Source organism: Sorex araneus, chromosome 3 (assembly GCF_027595985.1).
Source record: "Sorex araneus isolate mSorAra2 chromosome 3, mSorAra2.pri, whole genome shotgun sequence".
Classification (NCBI taxonomy): domain Eukaryota; kingdom Metazoa; phylum Chordata; class Mammalia; order Eulipotyphla; family Soricidae; genus Sorex; species Sorex araneus.
This window is the reverse complement of record NC_073304.1, coordinates 226589980-226608668: the sequence shown is the minus strand read 5'-3', so window position 1 is coordinate 226608668 and position 18689 is coordinate 226589980. Positions and strand designations below refer to the sequence as shown.

The 18689-nt window shown below is 47.1% G+C and overlaps 1 protein-coding gene across 1 annotated transcript; it reads left to right on the top strand.

The window, feature by feature from the left end:
- The first annotated feature begins 25 nt into the window (after nt 1-25).
- On the top strand, nt 26-14195 carry KPNA2 (karyopherin subunit alpha 2). Its single transcript, XM_055131737.1, has 11 exons — nt 26-165; nt 1427-1524; nt 1691-1828; nt 5023-5111; nt 6095-6363; nt 6642-6736; nt 6846-7109; nt 7741-7974; nt 9605-9787; nt 12547-12696; nt 13856-14195. The coding sequence occupies exons 2-11, from the start codon at nt 1450-1452 to the stop codon at nt 13946-13948; spliced, it is 1590 nt and encodes a 529-aa protein (XP_054987712.1). The 5' UTR covers nt 26-165; nt 1427-1449; the 3' UTR covers nt 13949-14195.
- Nucleotides 14196-18689: the final 4494 nt, after the last annotated feature.

Here is an 18689-nt window from a genome sequence, read left to right as displayed (position 1 = left end):
AGCCAATCGGAATGCCGAGCCACCGGGAAATTTAAATCGCGCCGGCCGGCTCCACGAGCCACACCGTCTCGGGGCTGAGGCTTGCTGGACGTTTCTGAGGGTCGCGGCCCCCGCAGCCTGTGAATCCTGCACACTCTTCTGTGGAACCCGGAGCCCATTTTACAGGTGAGAACCCCGGCGGCGGCGGCGGCGGCGGCGGCGCTGCCCGAACGGTAACGGCCGGCGCCGCAGGGCCGCGGCGTGCGGGCGGCGTGAGACGGGGGAGGCCGCGGAGTCCGCGCCGGGCCTGGCTCGGGCCTGCCTCGCTGAGGAGGCCTCGGGCGCGGCGCTCCGGGGCCCCGGCGGCTGACTGCGGCCCGCGGATGCTTGGGGCTTTCCTCCCTGCTGCTCCCGGATGGAGTTTCCCCTCCAGGGCGCCGCGGCGCGTCAAGCCTCCCCGCGCCCGGGACGAGCCGAGGGCGGCGGGCTCGGGGACGCGAGTGCCCGGGCGGGGAGCGGGCGGCTCCGCCCCGGTGGCGCGGCCTCGGCCCGGGGGTGGCGGTTGGACGCGTCGTCTGCACCCCGGGCCGGCGCGACAGCCCGGTGCATGGGGCAGCGCGGCGTGGCAGCGGCGAGGAGCTGTCCCTTTTGTCCCCGAGTGCGGCCCGCCGCGGTGCCCGCCGCGGACGCTCCCGGCGGGGGGCTGCGGGGCTGGGGGCCGCCGGCCGCAGGGGTCCGGCCGCGCCGCGGGGGGCTGCGGGGGAGCCGGCGCCGAGGCGCCCTGAGCGCGCCTGCTGCTCGGCGCTGGCCAGGGGTCCGGCCGGCCGTTTGCAGACAATGGGAGCCGCGGGAGGATGGACGTGATCGCCCTCGACAGTCGTGTTTTTTTTTTCTTTTTTTTTAAAAATCAGTTGATCTTGGGGTGGGCACTTCCCCCCCTCCCTTTTGTCTGCTCTGAAGTGGCCGCACTGTCCCGCCCCGGTGGGGGGGGCGTGTCCCAGACGCCCGGTGGCCGCTCCCCGTGGATGAGGGACAGGACCACGAAGTGAAGTGGCATGACAAAAGAATGTGAATGTCGGTGTTTGATTTTTTTACACATGGAACGTGTTGAAAATGAGAACTCTATGGAGTATGTCGAATTACTAGAGTCGCTTGATTTTTTTTTTTTCTCCTCCTACATGTATTTTTAATTGTGGTTCCTAGGAAATAGACGTGTCTGCAGCTGGGATTCCATTTTTTTTTTTGGGGGGGGTGGGCCCCAGGGAGTCTCTGCCCTTGGCAGGGAAGGGGACGTGGCACCCCCCCCACCCCCACCCCCAGGGCTGGGAAGCGGAAGTTCCTCCCATGGGACCGAGTGTGGCTTGGGTGCGGGCTTGACAGCTCTTGCTTGATGTGCTGCACGGAATTATTAAAGGGACCTTAACCCTCTTTCTCCCCCCATTTATAGCTTTCTTCCTTTGTCTCATAACGATGTCCACCAATGAGAACGCCAATTCCCCAGCAGCCCGCCTGAACAGGTTCAAGAACAAGGGCAAAGATAGCACAGTGAGTATCGTCTGTGGCTTACCAGGGCTTAAGTCTTGTTGGGTAGGTGCCCCAAGAAGTGGGTCAGGACCTTGAGGGACTTGAGTGGGGGAGCACTGGGGGGCCATTCCCTCACCTGGCCACAGAAGCCGAGAGGAGCTGTAGTAATGTGCTCCCTGTCCTCAAGGAAATGAGACGGCGCCGGATAGAGGTTAACGTGGAGCTGAGGAAAGCCAAGAAGGATGATCAGATGCTGAAAAGGAGAAATGTCAGCTCATTTCCTGATGATGCCACGTCTCCACTGCAGGAAAACCGCAACAACCAGGTAAATAGAATTTCACTCAGAATTAGGCAGGCCAGAAAATCAATACGGTCGGTGTTTCTCCCATGAGATTTTTGCTATTTATTCATTTACTTTTGGGCCACACCTGGAAATTCTCAGGGGTTACTCCTGGTTCTGCACTCAGGAATCACTCCAGGTAGTCTCTGGGGACCATGTAGGATGCTGGGAATTGAACCTGGGTTGACTGAATGCAAGGCAAGTGCCCTACCCACTGTTCCATTGCTCTGGCTGATGCGCTTTTTTTTTTTTTTTTAATAAAAGCTGCTGGTGTTTTGGGGGAAAAAACATGCAACAATTATGTGGTGAAATATATATGTGTTTCCTTTTTATTGTATCCTCTTAATGTTCTCTACTTGGCTTTCTTTAGATTGTTTTCCTCCTGAAGTATCTTTCAGTCTGTTTTTAATTATGTTCTTTCACTGATAACTAACTTTGGTTTTGGTCTGTAGCCTTTGAGGTTATTTTATATATTAGGTCCATATTTCTCCTTTTATTATTTTGGTTTTGGCCATACCCAGAGGTGCTCAGGGCTTACTCCTGGCTCTTAGGTCAGGGATCACTCAGTGCAGGTTTTGGGGGAAGGGAGGCCTTATGGGGTGTCAGAGATTGAACCCGGGTTGGTCATATGCAAGGCAAACAGCTTACCCTCTATACTACCATTCTAGCTCTGCTCTCACATATTTTTTTGGAGGGGGGCCACACCATATGGGTGCTGGAGATGGAACTCAGGTCAGCCTCATGCAAAGCAAACACCCAACCTGCTGTACTATCTCTATCTCTCTGGCTCTCCGTATTCTATTTTCAAATGTTTCTTCATCTCCAAAGTTGCTGCCTGTATTTTTGGCCCTGTCCAGCAGTGCTGAGGTGCCTGGTGTTTGGGGCGGGCAGGAGGGTGTTTTCAGTGCCAGTTATTGAGTTGGGTTTTCAGCCTGACATTTTCCTACTTTATTTTTTTGGTTTGGTTTGTTTTTAGCTTTTGATTTTAAACCACACCTGGCAGTGCTCAGGGCTTAGTCTTGGCTCGAACTCAGGGATCACTTCTGACTATGCTTGGGGAACCATATATGATGCCAGGGAATCACGCAGTTTGGTTTGTGCAAGGCAAATGCTCTATCTGCTGTACTTCTGTGTTTTTTTAAAGCATTGAGGGGACAGGAGTGATAGTACAGTGGGTAGAGCAGTTGCTTTGCATGCATTGCAAGGAGTAAACCCCTAAGCATTGCTGGGTGTGACCCAAAAAACTAAAAAAAAATAATAAAAAATATAAAGTATTGAATACCTCCTGTATGCTATCTCTAAAAGGACTATACTCAAGTCCCTTGTTTTGAGATTACTCACGTCACCCCAACAGGAAAAATCCTTTCTCAGAATTCCTATAGTACCTTCACTGAAAATGGGCAACAAATACTATGTAACTATATGTACACAGCATTTGTTTTCTGGTTATCTACTTGTTACCTTTGTTTATAGTTGTAAGCTCCCAGGGAGAAAGGGGAGCACTGTCTTTTTTTTTTGGGTTACACCTGGCGATGCACACGGGTTACTCCTGGCTCTGCACTCAGGGATTACTCCTGGCGGTGCTCAGGGGACCATATGGGATGCTGGGAATCAACCCGGGTCAGCCGTGTGCAGGGCAAACGCCCTACCCGCTGTGCTATCGCTCCAGCCCAGGGGAGCACTGTCTTTCAGAGTTAGATATAGCATTGATAATCAAATCTTTCTACTAGGGTTACAATATATAACATATTGCAGTACTACACATAGAAGTAGTAGATTACAAACTCAGATGTGAAAATTCCCAGCATTATTTTCTTTAGCCATGTCTCTTTTTGTGTTTCCCCCTGCCTTTTGGGTCACACCCAGTGATGCTCAGGGGTTACTCCTGGTTCTACACTCAGGAATTACTCCTGGCAATGCTTGGGGGATTATATGAGATGCTGGGGATTGAACCCGCGTCGGATGCGTGCAAGGCAAATGCCTTACCTGCTGTACTGTTGCTCTCGCCCCTCAACCCTGTCTCTTATTCCATTAAAGTATACCTGAAGCAAGTATTTGAGACTTGCATAGAAAATAAAAACTGGGACTGGAGAGATAGTGGATAAGATTCTGGCCTTGCATATATCCAACCTGGTGTGGTCCTTCATATCCCATATGATACTCCAAGCACTACAGAGTAATTCCTGAGTGCCAAGCTAGTAGGAACCCCTGAGCATTGCTGGATGTGGCCCCAAAAACTCAGCCCCAAAATCAGCAGCCTGGAATCAATCCATGGCACTATATAGGATTTCCTGAGAGTACTATCAGATATGACCCAACACTACCAACCCCCCATCCCCATCTCCCCCTGTTATTAACTCTTGTCATTTTTCTTTTTTTTTGTTTTTTTTTCTTTTTGGGTCACACCTGGCGATGCACAGGGGTTACTCCTGGCTCTGCACTCAGGAATTACCCCTGGCAGTGCTCAGGGGACCATATGGGGTGCTGGGAATTGAACCTGGGTTGGCCGCGTGCAAGGCAAAGCCCTACCTGCTGTGCTATTGCTCCAGCCCCTTGTCATTTTTCTTTTATTTGAGCATTTTGGGCCACACTTTGCAATGCTCAGGGCTTATTCCTGGCTCATGCACCCAGGGATCACTACTGGCAGAAGACAGGACGGTTTGTGATTCTGGGAGTCAAACTTGGGCTGTCAGCAAGCCTTACCTGTGTACTATATCTCCAGCCCCTTAATTTCTTTTAAGTTGTTCATAGCTGCCTTTTTTAATTAAAAAATGGTAGGATGTTTAAGGATACTTAAGATTCCTACAAGCTGTATGACATCTAGTTTGAGAACTGTTTTACCTTGAAATAGTTAAGAGGCAAAATAAAATGTAAGAATAAATGTTTTAATTGTTTTTGTCAAATCTTAATGTCTTTCTTCGTGAGAGCAAGTATAATTTTTTTTTTCTTTTTGGGTCACACCCAGCTATGCTCAGGGGTTACTCCTGGTCTGCACTCAGGAATTGCTCCTGGCTGGTGGTGCTTGGGGGACTATATGAGATTTCTGGGGATCGAACCCGGGTTGGCCGTGTGCAAGGCAAACACCCTACCCAGTGTACTATCACTCTGGCCCACAAATATAAATCTTAGATTTAATTTTAAAAGTGATGATTTTCAAGTGAATTTTACTCTTCTTGTAGGGTACTGTAAATTGGTCTGTGGATGACATTGTCAAAGGCATAAATAGCAACAATTTGGAAAGCCAGCTCCAAGCTACTCAAGCTGCTAGGTAAGCCTTCTGTAGCACTGCTGACAAAAGATATCAGCTATTTAAAGATTTCGCGTGGAGGTGGAAGAAAGATGAATTAGGGTAAAATGATTGTATTTGATTATATTTATTTAGTTGGCTTTTAAGCCACATCTGGCAGTGCTCAGAGCTTATTCTTGACTCTGCTCAGGGATCACTTGTGACGGGCTGGAGGGAGAGGTATAGGAATCGTTCCTGGGTCAGTCACATGCAAGCCTCCTTCCCCTCTAGACTATCTGTCTGGTTCCGATGGTAAAATAAAATCTAAAGCCAGCAGCCTGTTATAATTAGACTGTTCTTTGGGTGAAGCTAATTTATTATTTTTTGCCATCGGAAGATCTCTCCCACCTATAGTTTTTTCCTTTGTCCTTTTTGGTCAATGAATATATTAAATAAGGGGCAGGAAGCCTCCCACAGTGGGAAGGGATTCTCCTAAGCAGGATTCCCCCATTTTATTTTTGGTGAAGTGGGCGGTGCACACCCAGCTGTGCTTGCAAGGCAAGTGACCTACCCGCTATACTATCTCCAGTCCCCTCGCCTCTAGCCATTTATTTATTGGGTCACACTCATTGATGCTCACTGCACTCATGAATTACTCCTGGGGGTGCTCACTTGGGGGACCGTATGGGATGTCTGTAAAGCAGTCCTATTTGCTTCTCAAGTTCCGGGGTACTTAAGCATTTAGGTTTTGGGGCCACACCCTGAGGTGCTCAGGGTTTGCCCCCAGCTCTTTCATCAGAGGCCACTCCCGGTGGGGTTTAGGAATGGAACCCAGGTTGGCTATATGTAAAGCAAACACCCTACCTTCTGTTCTTTGACTCCGGCCTTGTTTAGTCTTTAATTAAAAGATTGTCTATAATTCTAAGTCTAAAATTGCATTTGAATTGGTTTTAACATAAACTTACTTTGTTAACCACCTTGTGTTTTTTTTTTTTGTTTGTTTGTTTGTTTCTGTTCATCCTCAGGAAACTACTCTCTAGGGAAAAGCAACCTCCCATTGACAATATCATTCGGGCTGGTTTGATTCCAAAATTTGTGTCCTTCTTGGGCAGAACTGATTGTAGTCCCATTCAGTTTGAGTCTGCGTGGGCCCTTACTAATATTGCATCTGGGACATCAGAACAGACAAAGGCTGTGGTAGATGGAGGTGCTATCCCAGCATTCATATCTCTGTTGGCATCTCCCCACGCTCACATCAGTGAACAAGCCGTCTGGGCTCTAGGAAATATTGCAGGTACCTGGATTTTAAATACTTTTGACAGAATGTCTGGTCATAATGAAGCTTGTCCTAAGTAAAAGTAATGGCTACTTGTGTATTAACATTGTAAGCTTACTTGCTTCCCATGATGCCTTGGGGCAATAGAGGCATCTAAACCTCAGTATCTAGCAGGCATCTAAGGTGTTTGCTCTTTTGAGAGTGTCATTTCATACTCTGACATTGCTGGTGTGCTCAGTCTCTGAGCATTGATAATACTAGACAACTAGATATGTTTACCTTGTCCTTTTTTTCAGGTGATGGTTCAATTTTCCGAGACTTGGTTATCAAGTATGGTGCAATAGATCCACTGTTGGCTCTTCTTGCAGTTCCCGATATGTCATCTTTAGCAGTAAGTCACTAATATAAGTAAAGTTATTGATTGCGATTTTCTCCAGAGCTCTCAAGCTATAAGAATTTTTTTTTTCTCATTGCATTTTTATTTATTTATTTATTTCTAGTGTGGTTACTTGCGTAATCTTACCTGGACACTTTCAAACCTTTGTCGAAACAAGAATCCTGCACCCCCACTTGATGCAGTGGAACAAATCCTTCCTACTTTAGTTCGTCTCCTGATGCACGATGATCCAGAAGTACTAGCAGATACATGCTGGGCCATTTCCTACCTTACTGATGGTCCAAATGAAAGGATTGAAATGGTTGTGAAAACGGGAGTTGTACCCCAACTTGTGAAGCTTCTAGGAGCTACTGAATTGCCAATAGTGGTAAGTTAGTGACTGTTACATGGGATTATAAAATACAAGGGGCCCAAGAGATGGTACAGCAGGTAGGGCACTTGCCTTGTATGGGGCTAACTGTGTTTGATTCCTGACACCACGTTCATCATGTTCACTGAGCATAGAACTAGGAGTAAGCCCTGAGCACTTTTGGGTTTTTTTCCTTTCGGGTTACACCCAGAGATGCACAGGGGTTACTCCTGGCTCTACACTCAGGAATTACTCCTGACGGTGTTCGGGGACCATAAGGGATGCTGAGAATTGAACCTGGGTCGGTCGAGTGCAAGGCAAACTCCCTACCCACTGTGATAACACTCTAGCCCCCCCTGAGCATTTCTGGATTGTGCCCAATAAACAAAAAAGTGAAAGTAGTGGATACTTATACTATTTTAAACCATGAAGAGCCTCTTGTTAGAACTCTCTTTGGGAGGTTGGCATTTGGGCCACACTGGAAGTGCTTAGGAATTATTCCTTGCTCTAGAAATCATGGGATATCAGGAATTGAACCCTATGAGCTGTGCTATTGTTCTGGCCTCTCTTGTTAGAACCCTTTCAGGGAATTGAGTTTTTAAGCAGTGCTGGGGAAATAATGAGTATCATCCTTTTTTTTTCCCTTTAGACTCCTGCGCTAAGAGCCATAGGAAATATTGTCACTGGGACAGATGAACAGACTCAGATTGTAATAGATGCAGGAGCACTTGCTGTCTTTCCCAGCCTGCTAACGAACTCCAAAACTAACATTCAGAAGGAAGCCACATGGACACTGTCAAACATCACTGCTGGCCGCCAGGACCAAATCCAGCAAGTTGTGAATCATGGATTAGTCCCTTATCTTGTTGGTGTTCTCACGAAGGTAATGGTGGAGTCGTGAAATAAGACATTTATGAACAGATGTTTGGTTGTGCTGTGATAAGGTTGGGGAAGGGCACTCTGGGCCCTGACACAGGCTCTCATACATAAGGCCTGACCCTTAGTGGCTGAAGTACATCCCTGCCCTTTGGCCCTTAGATATGCGCATCTATTCTACTTGCTTCCTTCCCCTCCCTCAGTTGCTGTTACTGTAATGACTGGTGCCTTGCTCACTTTCTGTAATGTTTGATGGGGGTCACACTCATATCGTGTTTACTATAAGTCAGTGTGTTTCTCAGACGTGCTTTCGGGCATTAAGTGTGCTGGCCCTGGTGTTTCACATGGGGTGGCACTCCGTAAGTTGTGGTCTGCACAATTGTGATGTGGCGAGAATCATGGATGGCAGAGCTACTGAGATGGTACTGATGCATGTAGCACAGTAGGGATCAAACGCACTCCCTTTGAGTCAGGTAGTATAGGGCGTAAGTCCCTCAACTTCAGTACCACACCTGGGGATACTACTGTGCTTAGAACCAGGAGTAGCTCCTGAGCCCTGCTGGGGGTGGCACATGTAGTTTGGGGAGCTTCTTCTTGTTTTCTTGAGCCATAAGACAGACAACTGTGTGTCTTCCGTATAAGACACAGCTTTAGCTACAGAGCCCTGGAATCTTGATAATTAAAAAAAAATTTTTTTTTTTTAACTTGGAGATTAAAGCCAGTATCTCATATGCAAAGACAAATGTTCTACCCAGGGCTATATCCTTAGCCTCTTGATCAGGTTTTTATGGGGTGGTGCTGGGGATCAAACCTGAGTTAATCAAGCCTCATACATGTGAGGATCACATTGGTGGAGCTACTTTTGCAAGGTGCTTGAGGGTCACTCCCAGTGAGGCTCACATCCAAGGCTCCATTGTGCACTGTAAGGGATCAAATCCAGTGTGTGCTCTAACCTTTTGAGCCCTCTCCCCAGTTCTAAGAAAGTTCTGGTTTCCGTCAAACCTAGTGGTACTCAGGGAGGCCATTTGGTTCTAGGCATTGAACTCGGGGTTTCTGCAAGCAAAGCTTGTACTTCAGGCTGTTGAGCTCTAATTGGCCCTGAGAAGGTAGTTTACCTAGCAGTACTCAGGGTTGCTTCTGGCTCAGTAGGCTTTGGGGATTGAACCGAGGCTCCTATATTGATCTCTCTCTCCAGCCCTTCAGTCTTTTCGAGGAGGGGGGCGTGTGGGGATTTGGGTCGCACACTTGGCCATTCTCAGGGGCTATTTCTGGCCTGGATACCTATGTGGAATTGAAACCAGGGATTTGAAACTAGGTCATAGTCATTACAGCTGCATGCACAGCAAATGTCCTGACTCCTGTGGTATCTCTTAGGCATCTTTTCTGTTATGGGCCACACCCTGTAGAGCAGAGAGGCAATTCCTACGTGCTCAGTACTGAGTTCTGTTGTGCTTGGGGCCACTACATATGGTGCTGGGGAATAGAACCAGGTCAACTCAGGACTGAGTTCTATTCATAGTCCTTTGCTGCCTCTTTCATTTAAAGTTGGTCGGAACCAAATGGTATTTTAGTCATGTTTTTCTGAAACATTTTTTTTTACTACCATTCTGAAATAGCCTTTTTTATTATTTTACTAGGCAGACTTTAAGACGCAAAAGGAAGCTGTATGGGCTGTGACCAACTATACAAGTGGTGGATCCGTTGAACAGATTGTATACCTTGTTCATTGTGGCATAATAGAACCATTGATGAACCTTCTGACTGCAAAAGACACCAAAATTATTCTGGTTATTCTGGATGCCATTTCAAATATCTTTCAGGTAAGTCTTAACAAGGTGGAATCTTAGCTCCTGCAATTTCCTGGAAACACAGTAGATAAGGATAAGACAAGTATACAGTATGATCAGACTTGAAGTCAGGCCCAGGTGTGATCATAAACTTATGATTACAAAGTGAAATCTAAAGTAACATCTCTGGTCTATTCTCTGGGGAGGGGTGCGGAGTCATACCCTGCAATGCTAGCTGCTTATGGCGTATTGCTGGTTCTGTGCTCAGAAGTGAGCCCTGGCAGTGCTCAGGGGACCATTTATGTGCTAGGGACTTGAACCTGGTTCAGCAGCATGCAAGGCCTTAAGTCCTGTACTGTCTATGACCCAACATAGTAATATTTGTCTTGCCTTTCTTTTTTTTTTTTTTATTTTTATTTTTTGTCTTGCCTTTCTTTTAGAAGGAATTTATTTGAATTAATTTTCCCTACGCCTACCCACCCCAAACTGGCAGTGCTTGAGTGGCTCAATTCTGCTTGGGGTTGCTCCTAGGAGTGCTTTGGGGAGCATGTGATGCTAGGGATTGCCCCTAGGCTTAGTTTTTTTTTTCTTTTTGGGTCACACCCGGAGATGCACAAGGTTTACTCCTGGCTCTGCACTCAGGAATTACTCCTGGCGATGCTCAAGGGACCATATGGGATGCTGGGAATTGAATCTGGGCCAGCCGCATGCAAGGCAAACGCCCTACCCACTGTGCTATCACTCCAGCCCTGCTCTTAGTTTGCTGATCTCTGTCTAGCACTATGGAATTTAATTTTAATTTCCTCCCCCATCTTTTCCCTTGGTTTCAGTGACAGGGAACCCCAGACTTCCCTGACTCTGGCCCCTCTCCCTCCCCCTCTACTCTTCCTCTTCCTCCTCCTTCCCCTCCCCCTTCCCCTCCCCCCCTCCCCATTCCCCTTCCTCACTCCCCATTCCTCTCTGCCTCTCTCTCTGCCTCTGCTTTTTTGGGTCACAACCCAGCAGTGTTCAGGGATTACTCCTGGTCCTGCATTCAGGAATTACTCCTGGCAGTGCTCAGGAGACATATGGGATGCTAGGGATTGAACCTGGGTGAGCCAGGTGCAACGCAAATGCTCTCCCCACTGTACTATCACTCCGCCCCCCCTCCCCCCACTTTTGATTTCCTGGTATACACAGCTCTGCACTGCTCACACACTCAGCCAGCTTGCTCACCAAACCTTGTGATCTTTGGTTGTGGCACCTGTTGAGCATCATTAGTTAAGTTTTGTTCTCCCCAAGGCCTGGGTGGGGGGAACTGGAGAGTTGTTGTAATGTTCACATATAAGCTTCAAGGCCAAGGTGCTCACACATACACATGTCTGTGGTGCAACTGGGAATAACTCTTTGGTCTAGGGAATAACTTCTTTGTCCTGGGCATCATGGGTAGTGGTGCTGCCAGGATTGTGCTTGGCATATGTGGTGCAGTGGGGATCCGGACTTCCACTGTATGTTTTCAAAGCATGCTCTCAGGCATGCAGCACTTGTCTTGCCACCCCATTTTTATCATTATTGCTATTTATGTTTTTTTTCATCATCCACCAGTGAAGCTCAGCGGTTACTCCTGTCTCAGCACTCAGGACTGTCACTCCTGGCAGTGCTCAGGGGAACCATATGGGATTCCGGGGATCAAACCTAGGTCAGCCCTGTGCAAGACAAGCACCCTACCCACTGTACTATCATTCCAGCCCTCCACCTCAATTTTATTTATTTACATTTTTGCTTTTTGGGTCACACCCAGTGATGCTCAAGGGTTATTCCTGGCTCTGCACTCAGGAATTACTTCTGGTGGTGCTTGGGTGACCATACGGGATGCTGGGAATCGAACCCGGGTCGGCCACGAGCAAGGCAAACTCCCTACCCTATGACCACCTCATTTTTATTTTTATCTATTTTTTAAATTTAATTTAATTTTGTTTTATTTTATTTTTGCTTGTTGGATCACACCCGGTGATGCTCAGGGGTTATTCCTGGCAGTGCTGAGGGACCATATGGGATGCCAGGGATCAACTCAGGTCAGCCACGTGCAAGGCCAACACCCTCCCTGATGTACTATTGCTCCGGACCCACCTCATTTTTAAAGTTAACTTGGTATTTTTCTTTGTTGTTACTGTTTTTGGCATATAGAATACGCCACAGGTAGTTTGCCAGGCTCTGCCGTGCGGGCGGGATAGTCTCAGTAGCTTGTGGGGCTCTCAGAGAGGGATGGAGGAATTGAACCCAGGTTGAATTGAACCCACGTCGGCCGTGTGCAAGGCAAACACCCTACCTGCTATGCTATCACAACAACAAAATCTCACAGTGGAGACATTACTGGTGTCCGCTCGAGCAAATCGATGAACAACAGGACTACACTGCTACAGTGATATTTTTCATGCATAGTCTCTGTCTGAAATGATAAAAATAATTGCTTAGGGGCTGGAGTGATAGCACAGTGGGTAGGGCGTTTGCCTTGCATGCGGCCGACCCGGGTTCAAATCCCAGTATCCCATATGGTCCCCTGAGCACCGCCAGGGGTGACTCCTGAGTGCATGAGCCAGGAGTGATCCCTGTGCATTGCTGGGTGTGACCCAAAAAGGAAAAAAAAAAAATTGCTTAGAAAGATGAAATGAGTTTGTTTTAGTTTACCAGAGTTGTAAAAGAAACTCATGTATATTTCTTTAGTAAATGTGTTACAATTGATACTCAAGTGTGGACTTTTTTTTTTCATTTAAGTAATGTTTATATTACCAGCAAACAATATTTTTCTTTAGGCTGCTGAGAAACTTGGTGAAACTGAGAAACTTAGTATAATGATTGAAGAATGTGGAGGTTTGGACAAAATTGAAGCTCTACAAAACCATGAAAATGAATCTGTATACAAAGCTTCATTAAACTTGATTGAGAAATATTTCTCTGTAGAGGTGAGTAACACGATAATGTTTTGGATTTTGGATTTTTGTTCAGGGCTTACTCTGTGCTCAGGGATCACTTCTGGCAGGGCTCAGGGATCACATGGGCGAACCACGCATTGAACCCAGGCTGGCTGTGTGCAGGCAAGCACCTTATCTCCTGTACTGTTTCTCCAGCTCCATAATTTTTCCTTTTTCTACCGAAAAGTTTTGTTAACTGTAGCAGTAATCCTTAAGTCAGAACTCTGCCTTCGAGGCACTTAAGAATTGCTATTTCAGGGCTGGAGCGATAGCACAGCGGGTAAGGTGTTTGCCTTGCACGAGGCTGACCCAGGTTTAATTCCCAGCATCCCATATGGCTCCCCGAGCACCTCCAGGAATAATCCAGTGCATGAGCCAGGAGTAACCCCTGTGCATCACAGGGTGTGACCCAAAAAGCAAAAAAAAAAAAAGATTGCTATTTCAGCAGCATTTCTTCACTAAAATTTATTTGTGTGGGTTTTTGTTTTTTCTTTGTGTGTGTGTAGGTTTTTTTTTTTTTTTTTTTTTTTTTTGTGGGGGCGTTGCACCCATTGGTGCTCATGGCTTTCTCCTGGCTATGAGCTCAGGGATCACTCCCGGTGGGCTCTGGCATTGGAGACTGTATCTGGTGCTGGGGACTGAACCCACATCAGTTGAGTATAAAACTACCCACTGTACTATAGCTCTGGCTCCCCTTCACTATTTAAAATACTTAAAATATAGTGGAGAATAAAGATTAAATAGATAGATGTTAAGATAAAATTGAAATACAGAAGGTGTGGAGATAGCTCAAGGGACGGGAGCATAGTCTCTGCATGTGGGAGGCTGGGTTTGATGGCGGACTCAACATGATATCTCTTTTTTTTTTTCTTTGCTTTTTGGGTCACACCTGGCGATGCACAGGGGTCACTACTGGCTGTGCAGTCAGGAATTACCCCTGGCAGTGCTCAGGGGACCATATGGCATGCTAGGAATTGAACCCAGGTCGGCCGCGTGCAAGACAAATGCCCTACCGGCTGTGCTATCGCTCCAGCCCCTCAACATGATATCTCTTAAGCACAGCCAGATGTGGCCCAAAATTTAGAAATAAGTATATATAAACTTCTAGGTTGTTTTCTGGGATTATATTGTTTTGTTTTTATTCTTTTAGGAAGAGGAAGATCAGAATGTTGTGCCAGAAACTACCTCTGAAGGCTTTGCGTTTCAAGTTCAGGATGGTGCTCCTGGGACTTTTAACTTTTAGGTTGTACAGCCAAGGCAGAATATTGTTTGTTGTGAACCATGTTTGGTATAAGTGTGTCTTACTATTTCTCTCCTATGAACTCTTTTTAAATGTGGTTTGTTATCGTAGCACTTTTTACAATGAAACTATACTTGAACAGTTCCAAACTGTACATACTGTATGAAGCTTCTCTCAATGGATTTCTTATTTCTATGTGGAATTTCATATCTTTCAGTGTCCTGTAAATAAAGATTGAATTCCACCTTTTTTCTTTATTCTGCTTGTTTGCTTTCTAATTTGGGAACCCTAAAGGTTGCAGGAAAGGGTAATTGGATTTTTTTTTTTTTTTTTTGCTTTTTGGGGTCACACCCAGTGATACTCAGGGGTTACTCCTGGCTTTGCACTCAGGAATTACTCCTGGCAGTGCTTGGGGGACCATATGGGATGCCGGGGATTGAACCCAGGTCGCCACGTGCAAACACCCTACCCGCTGTGCTATCGTTCCGGCCCCAGGGTAATTGGATTTTCCTAAACCAGACTATAGGACATAGTTACTCTTGGGTGCAGATATTAGTGGATGTAAGATTTGTGATATCTCCCAGGAATCCAGGGGCAGTAACTTTCTTGCTTTTTCTCCACTGGCTCTGCTCTAGGCTGCTTCCTCTCTTCGGTAATGATGACTGTTGGCACTTTGTCTCTCTCTACTTCATACAGCCAGAAAAATTTCCCAGAAATCCTCAGCCAGCATCTCCTTCAAACTCAGGGCCCAGAGACAGGCCAGCAGGTTGGGATGCTGCTTTGCATGCAGGAACCCTGAATTCAGCCCCCAGCACTTCAGAGTGTACTTTCCCCAAAGTGAGCACTGAGCTCAGGGCAGCCCTGTGCCCTGCTGGGCGTAGCTCAAACAAAACTCTTTAGTCATGGATATTTCTTGGAGCTGCAGGTAGAATTCATTCTTCCCAAACTTAACTCTAAAGTGGTTTCAAGGCTCAGCCCTGGGAATCACTTGAAGTGATTTCCTAGTGGGCTGTGGGCTCTGTTAATTTGGTTGGTGGTGGGGTTCCAAATATTTAATCTTTTGGACCTGTGGAGATACTACAGAGGCTAAGGTCTGCCTTGCTTGTGTTGCAGTGGGGTGCAAAACACTATTTCCCAGGGTCAAGGGCCATGGCTCCCAGGAATAGCTATGCTGTTAGAGTAAAAAATAAATTTCTTGGGGCTGGAGAGATAGCACAGCAGGTAGGGCGTTTGCCTTGCACGCGGCCGACCCGGATTCTAATCCCAGCATCCCATATGGTCCCCTGAGCACCGCCAGGGGTAATTCCTGAGTGCAGAGCCAGGAGTAACCCCTGTGCATCGCCGGGTGTGACCCAAAAACCAAAAAAAAAAAAAAATTTCTTGAGGTGAGGCTGTAAGAATCCAGGGGGACAAAAGCCAAAGTGTTCTTCCTATTATTCTAAGTCTTAGGAAAAGTGAAATGCATCTTTAAAACATTACTGTGACCTTTATTATTATTATCATTAATATTATTAATTTTATTTTAAATATTTTTTTATTGAATCACTGTGAGAACAGTTACAAAGTTTACAAAACTGTTAGAACAAAGGGTTTAAGTCTCAGTCATACAATGATCAAACACCCATCCCTTCATCAGTGCACATTTTCCACCACCAAAAACCCCAGTATAACCTCATCTCACCCCTTCCCCTGCTTGTGTGGCAGATGATTTCCACTTTACTCTCTCTCTCTACTTTGATAGCATTCAATATTTTAACAAAAGACCCACCATTACTGGGGCTGTAGAGATAGCACAGCGGGTAGGGTGTTTGCCTTGCACACGGCCGACCCGGGTTCAAATCCCAGCATCCCATATGGTTCCCTGAGCACGGCCAGGGGTAATTCCTGAGTGCAGAGCCAGGAGTAACCCCTCTGCATCGCCAGGTGTGACCCAAAAAGCAAAAAAAAAAAAGACCCACCATTACTATTTGGAATTTCCCCCCCAACAATCAGACCTGCCGAAAGGCATCATTAGGTAGTAGTTTGTTTTCTTTTCTTTTTTTTTTTTTTTTTTTTTGCTTTTTGGGACATCCCTGGCGATGCACAGCGGTTACTCCTGGCTCTGCACTCAGGAGTTACCCCTGGCGGTGCTAGGGGACCATATGGGATGCTGGGAATTGAACCCGGGCTGGCCGAGTGCAAGGCAAACGCCCTACCCGTTGTGCTATTGCTCCAGCCTGGTAGTTTGTTTTCTATTTCTGATTATGAAGAGCATATGATGTTGTGTGGCCACAATAGCAGCCACGTGATTTTGGAATTCTAATATTTTAATAATTAGGTCTGGAGGGATTTCTGCCAGAAGTTGCTGGGTTCCGTGATTCCTTTGTGTGCCTCTGGGATCATGGCCATTAAGGAGCTCAATAAGTAGCTGGAGGAGCCATTCGTGGGTGGCAACTTGGGGTCTCATAGGGGTGGGGGAGAAGAGCTGGTTCCACCCCCCCATCCTGTGAGACCCCGAGTGTTGTCATACTGTGACCTTTAAAATACTACTACTGCATTATGTTTAAAACATATTTTGGGGGGCTGGAGCGATAGCACAGCAGGTAGGGCATTTGCCTTGCACTCGGTCGACCTGGGTTTGATTCCCAGCACCCCATATGGTCCCCTGAGCACTGCCAGGAGTAATTCCTGAGTGTAGAGCCAGGAGTAACCCCTGTGCATCACCAGGTATGACCCAAAAAGAAAAAAAAAATTTTTGGGTTGCTGGGATCATATTGGGTGTTTCCACAATATGCTTCAGTCACTATGTATTTGTGCTGTGCTAAGGACTTAACTTCTGCCCCAGAGATCTTTTCTGGCAGATCTTGGGGGACCATATGCCATGCTGGGGTTTGAACCCGGATCAAACCCCATGTACAAAGCAAGCTCCCTACTCATTGGACTGTGTTTAGGACCAAGCCAGCCCATTTTGTTCCACTTTTTTTTTCTTTTTCTTTTTCTTTTGGTTTTTGGGTCACATCTGGCAATACATGGGTTACTCCTGGCTCGTGCAATCAGGAATTACTCCTGGCTGTGCTCAGGGGACCATATGGGATGCTGGGATTGAACCCAGGTCGGCCACGTGCAAGGCAAACGCCCTACCTGCTGTGCTATCACTTCAGCCCCTTGTTCTGCTTTTTTGATTTATAAACCAGGCCTCATATACACTGCTGAAATTAAGAAATCTGCCTGCCTGCTTTGGCTGTTTTATTTCCCAGAGAAGATTGAGTGGCAGAAGCAGGAGGTTGAATGAATGACAAAAGTGATTCTTTTTTTTTTTTTCTTTATGGGTCACACCCAGCGATGCTCAGGGGTTACTCCTGGCTTTGCACTCAGGAATTACTCCTGGCGGTGCTTAGGGGACCATATGGGATGCCGGGGATCGAACCCGGGTCGGCCGCGTGCAAGGCAAATGCCCTACCCGCTGTGCTATCGCTCCAGCCCCCAAAAGTGATTCTTGACCCTTTTTTCAAGTTTTCAGAATAATGCAACAGGTTTCTAGTTCTTTTTTTCGGGGGGGGTGCCCATACTTGGTAGTGCTCATGGCTTACTCCTGGCTCTGCACAGGAATCATTCGTAGCAGGGCTCATGGGATTATATGGGATGCAGGAATAGAATTGGGGTCAACCGCATGCAAGGTAAAAGTCCTACCTCCTGTACTGTCTCTCAGGCCCCCTAACTTAGTGTGTGTGTTTTGCTTTGGAGGACATACACACTGGTGTTCAGGATGTTACTCCTGGCTCTGGCTCAAGGATCTCTCCTGACAGGGACTGGGGAATTGAACTCTGGGTTAGCCAGCGTGTGCAAGGTAAATGTCCATTCCACTGTACTATCTCCCAGCTCCTATTGTTTTCTCCTATTCTTCCCTTTATTGCTTTGGAATGACGGAACCTCACTGGGCTCCGCTGTGTGGTGGTGGAATCCTAAACAACTACTGGGACGTTGAGTTCTTAAGTACGGGGTTCGAACTCCTGACCAGGTACTTGGACGGAGGCAGCCACTGAACCTCTGAATCAGCCTGGTGCTCTCAGTCATTTTTCCCTTTTGGGTGCCAGGGATCAACACAGTGCCTCAGCAATGAAAGGCATGTTCTCCACTCTTCCAGATCCAGGTAAATAACCAGAGTTGTGCGGGCCAGGTGGTACAGGGGTTAAGGCACACCAAGCTATACCACATAGGGTCAGTCCCCTGAGCACCAGGTGTGGCCCAGCCTCCAAAAATCAAGCAAGCACAAGCAAAACTGCTGTCTATAAAATACTATATTCATTCCACCACAAAAAATAAGGACAGGCCTGAGAATAGAGCAGGTCAAGTGCTCTTACACATGGCTGACCCTGATTCCATCCCCACCACGGTTATAACTCCCTGAGCATTAAGCCACGAGTAAACCGAATACTGCCAGGTATGGCACAAAGAAACAAAGTAATAGGGGCATCTTCAGTTTGATTTAAATGGACAGTTGGGAGGGGCTAGAGAGATAGTATGTGGGTGGGTAGGGCACTTGCCTTGCATGTGGCTGAGTCAGATTAGATCCCCTGCCCCCTGTATGGTCCCCATAGCCCTGCCAGGGGTAGCCTCAGCACAGAGCAAGGAGTAAGCCCTGTGCACGGCTGGGTGTGGGTGTGGCACACCTGCCAACCTTCCGCCCACACTCCAAAAAAAAAAAAAGGCACAGAGATACAGGACCCCAACTTCAGAAGGCCATGAAGGGGAAGTAAGTACAGCC

What these genes read in the sequence shown, in the direction of transcription:
- KPNA2 (XM_055131737.1), top strand. Translation starts at nt 1,450, where the DNA reads ATGTCCACCAATGAGAACGCCAATTCCCCAGCAGCCCGCCTGAACAGG. An exon ending in CCATTTCAAATATCTTTCAG is followed by an intron (nt 9,788 to 12,546) that starts GTAAGTCTTAAC and finishes ATTTTTCTTTAG; the next exon opens with GCTGCTGAGAAACTTGGTGA. An exon ending in AGAAATATTTCTCTGTAGAG is followed by an intron (nt 12,697 to 13,855) that starts GTGAGTAACACG and finishes TTATTCTTTTAG; the next exon opens with GAAGAGGAAGATCAGAATGT.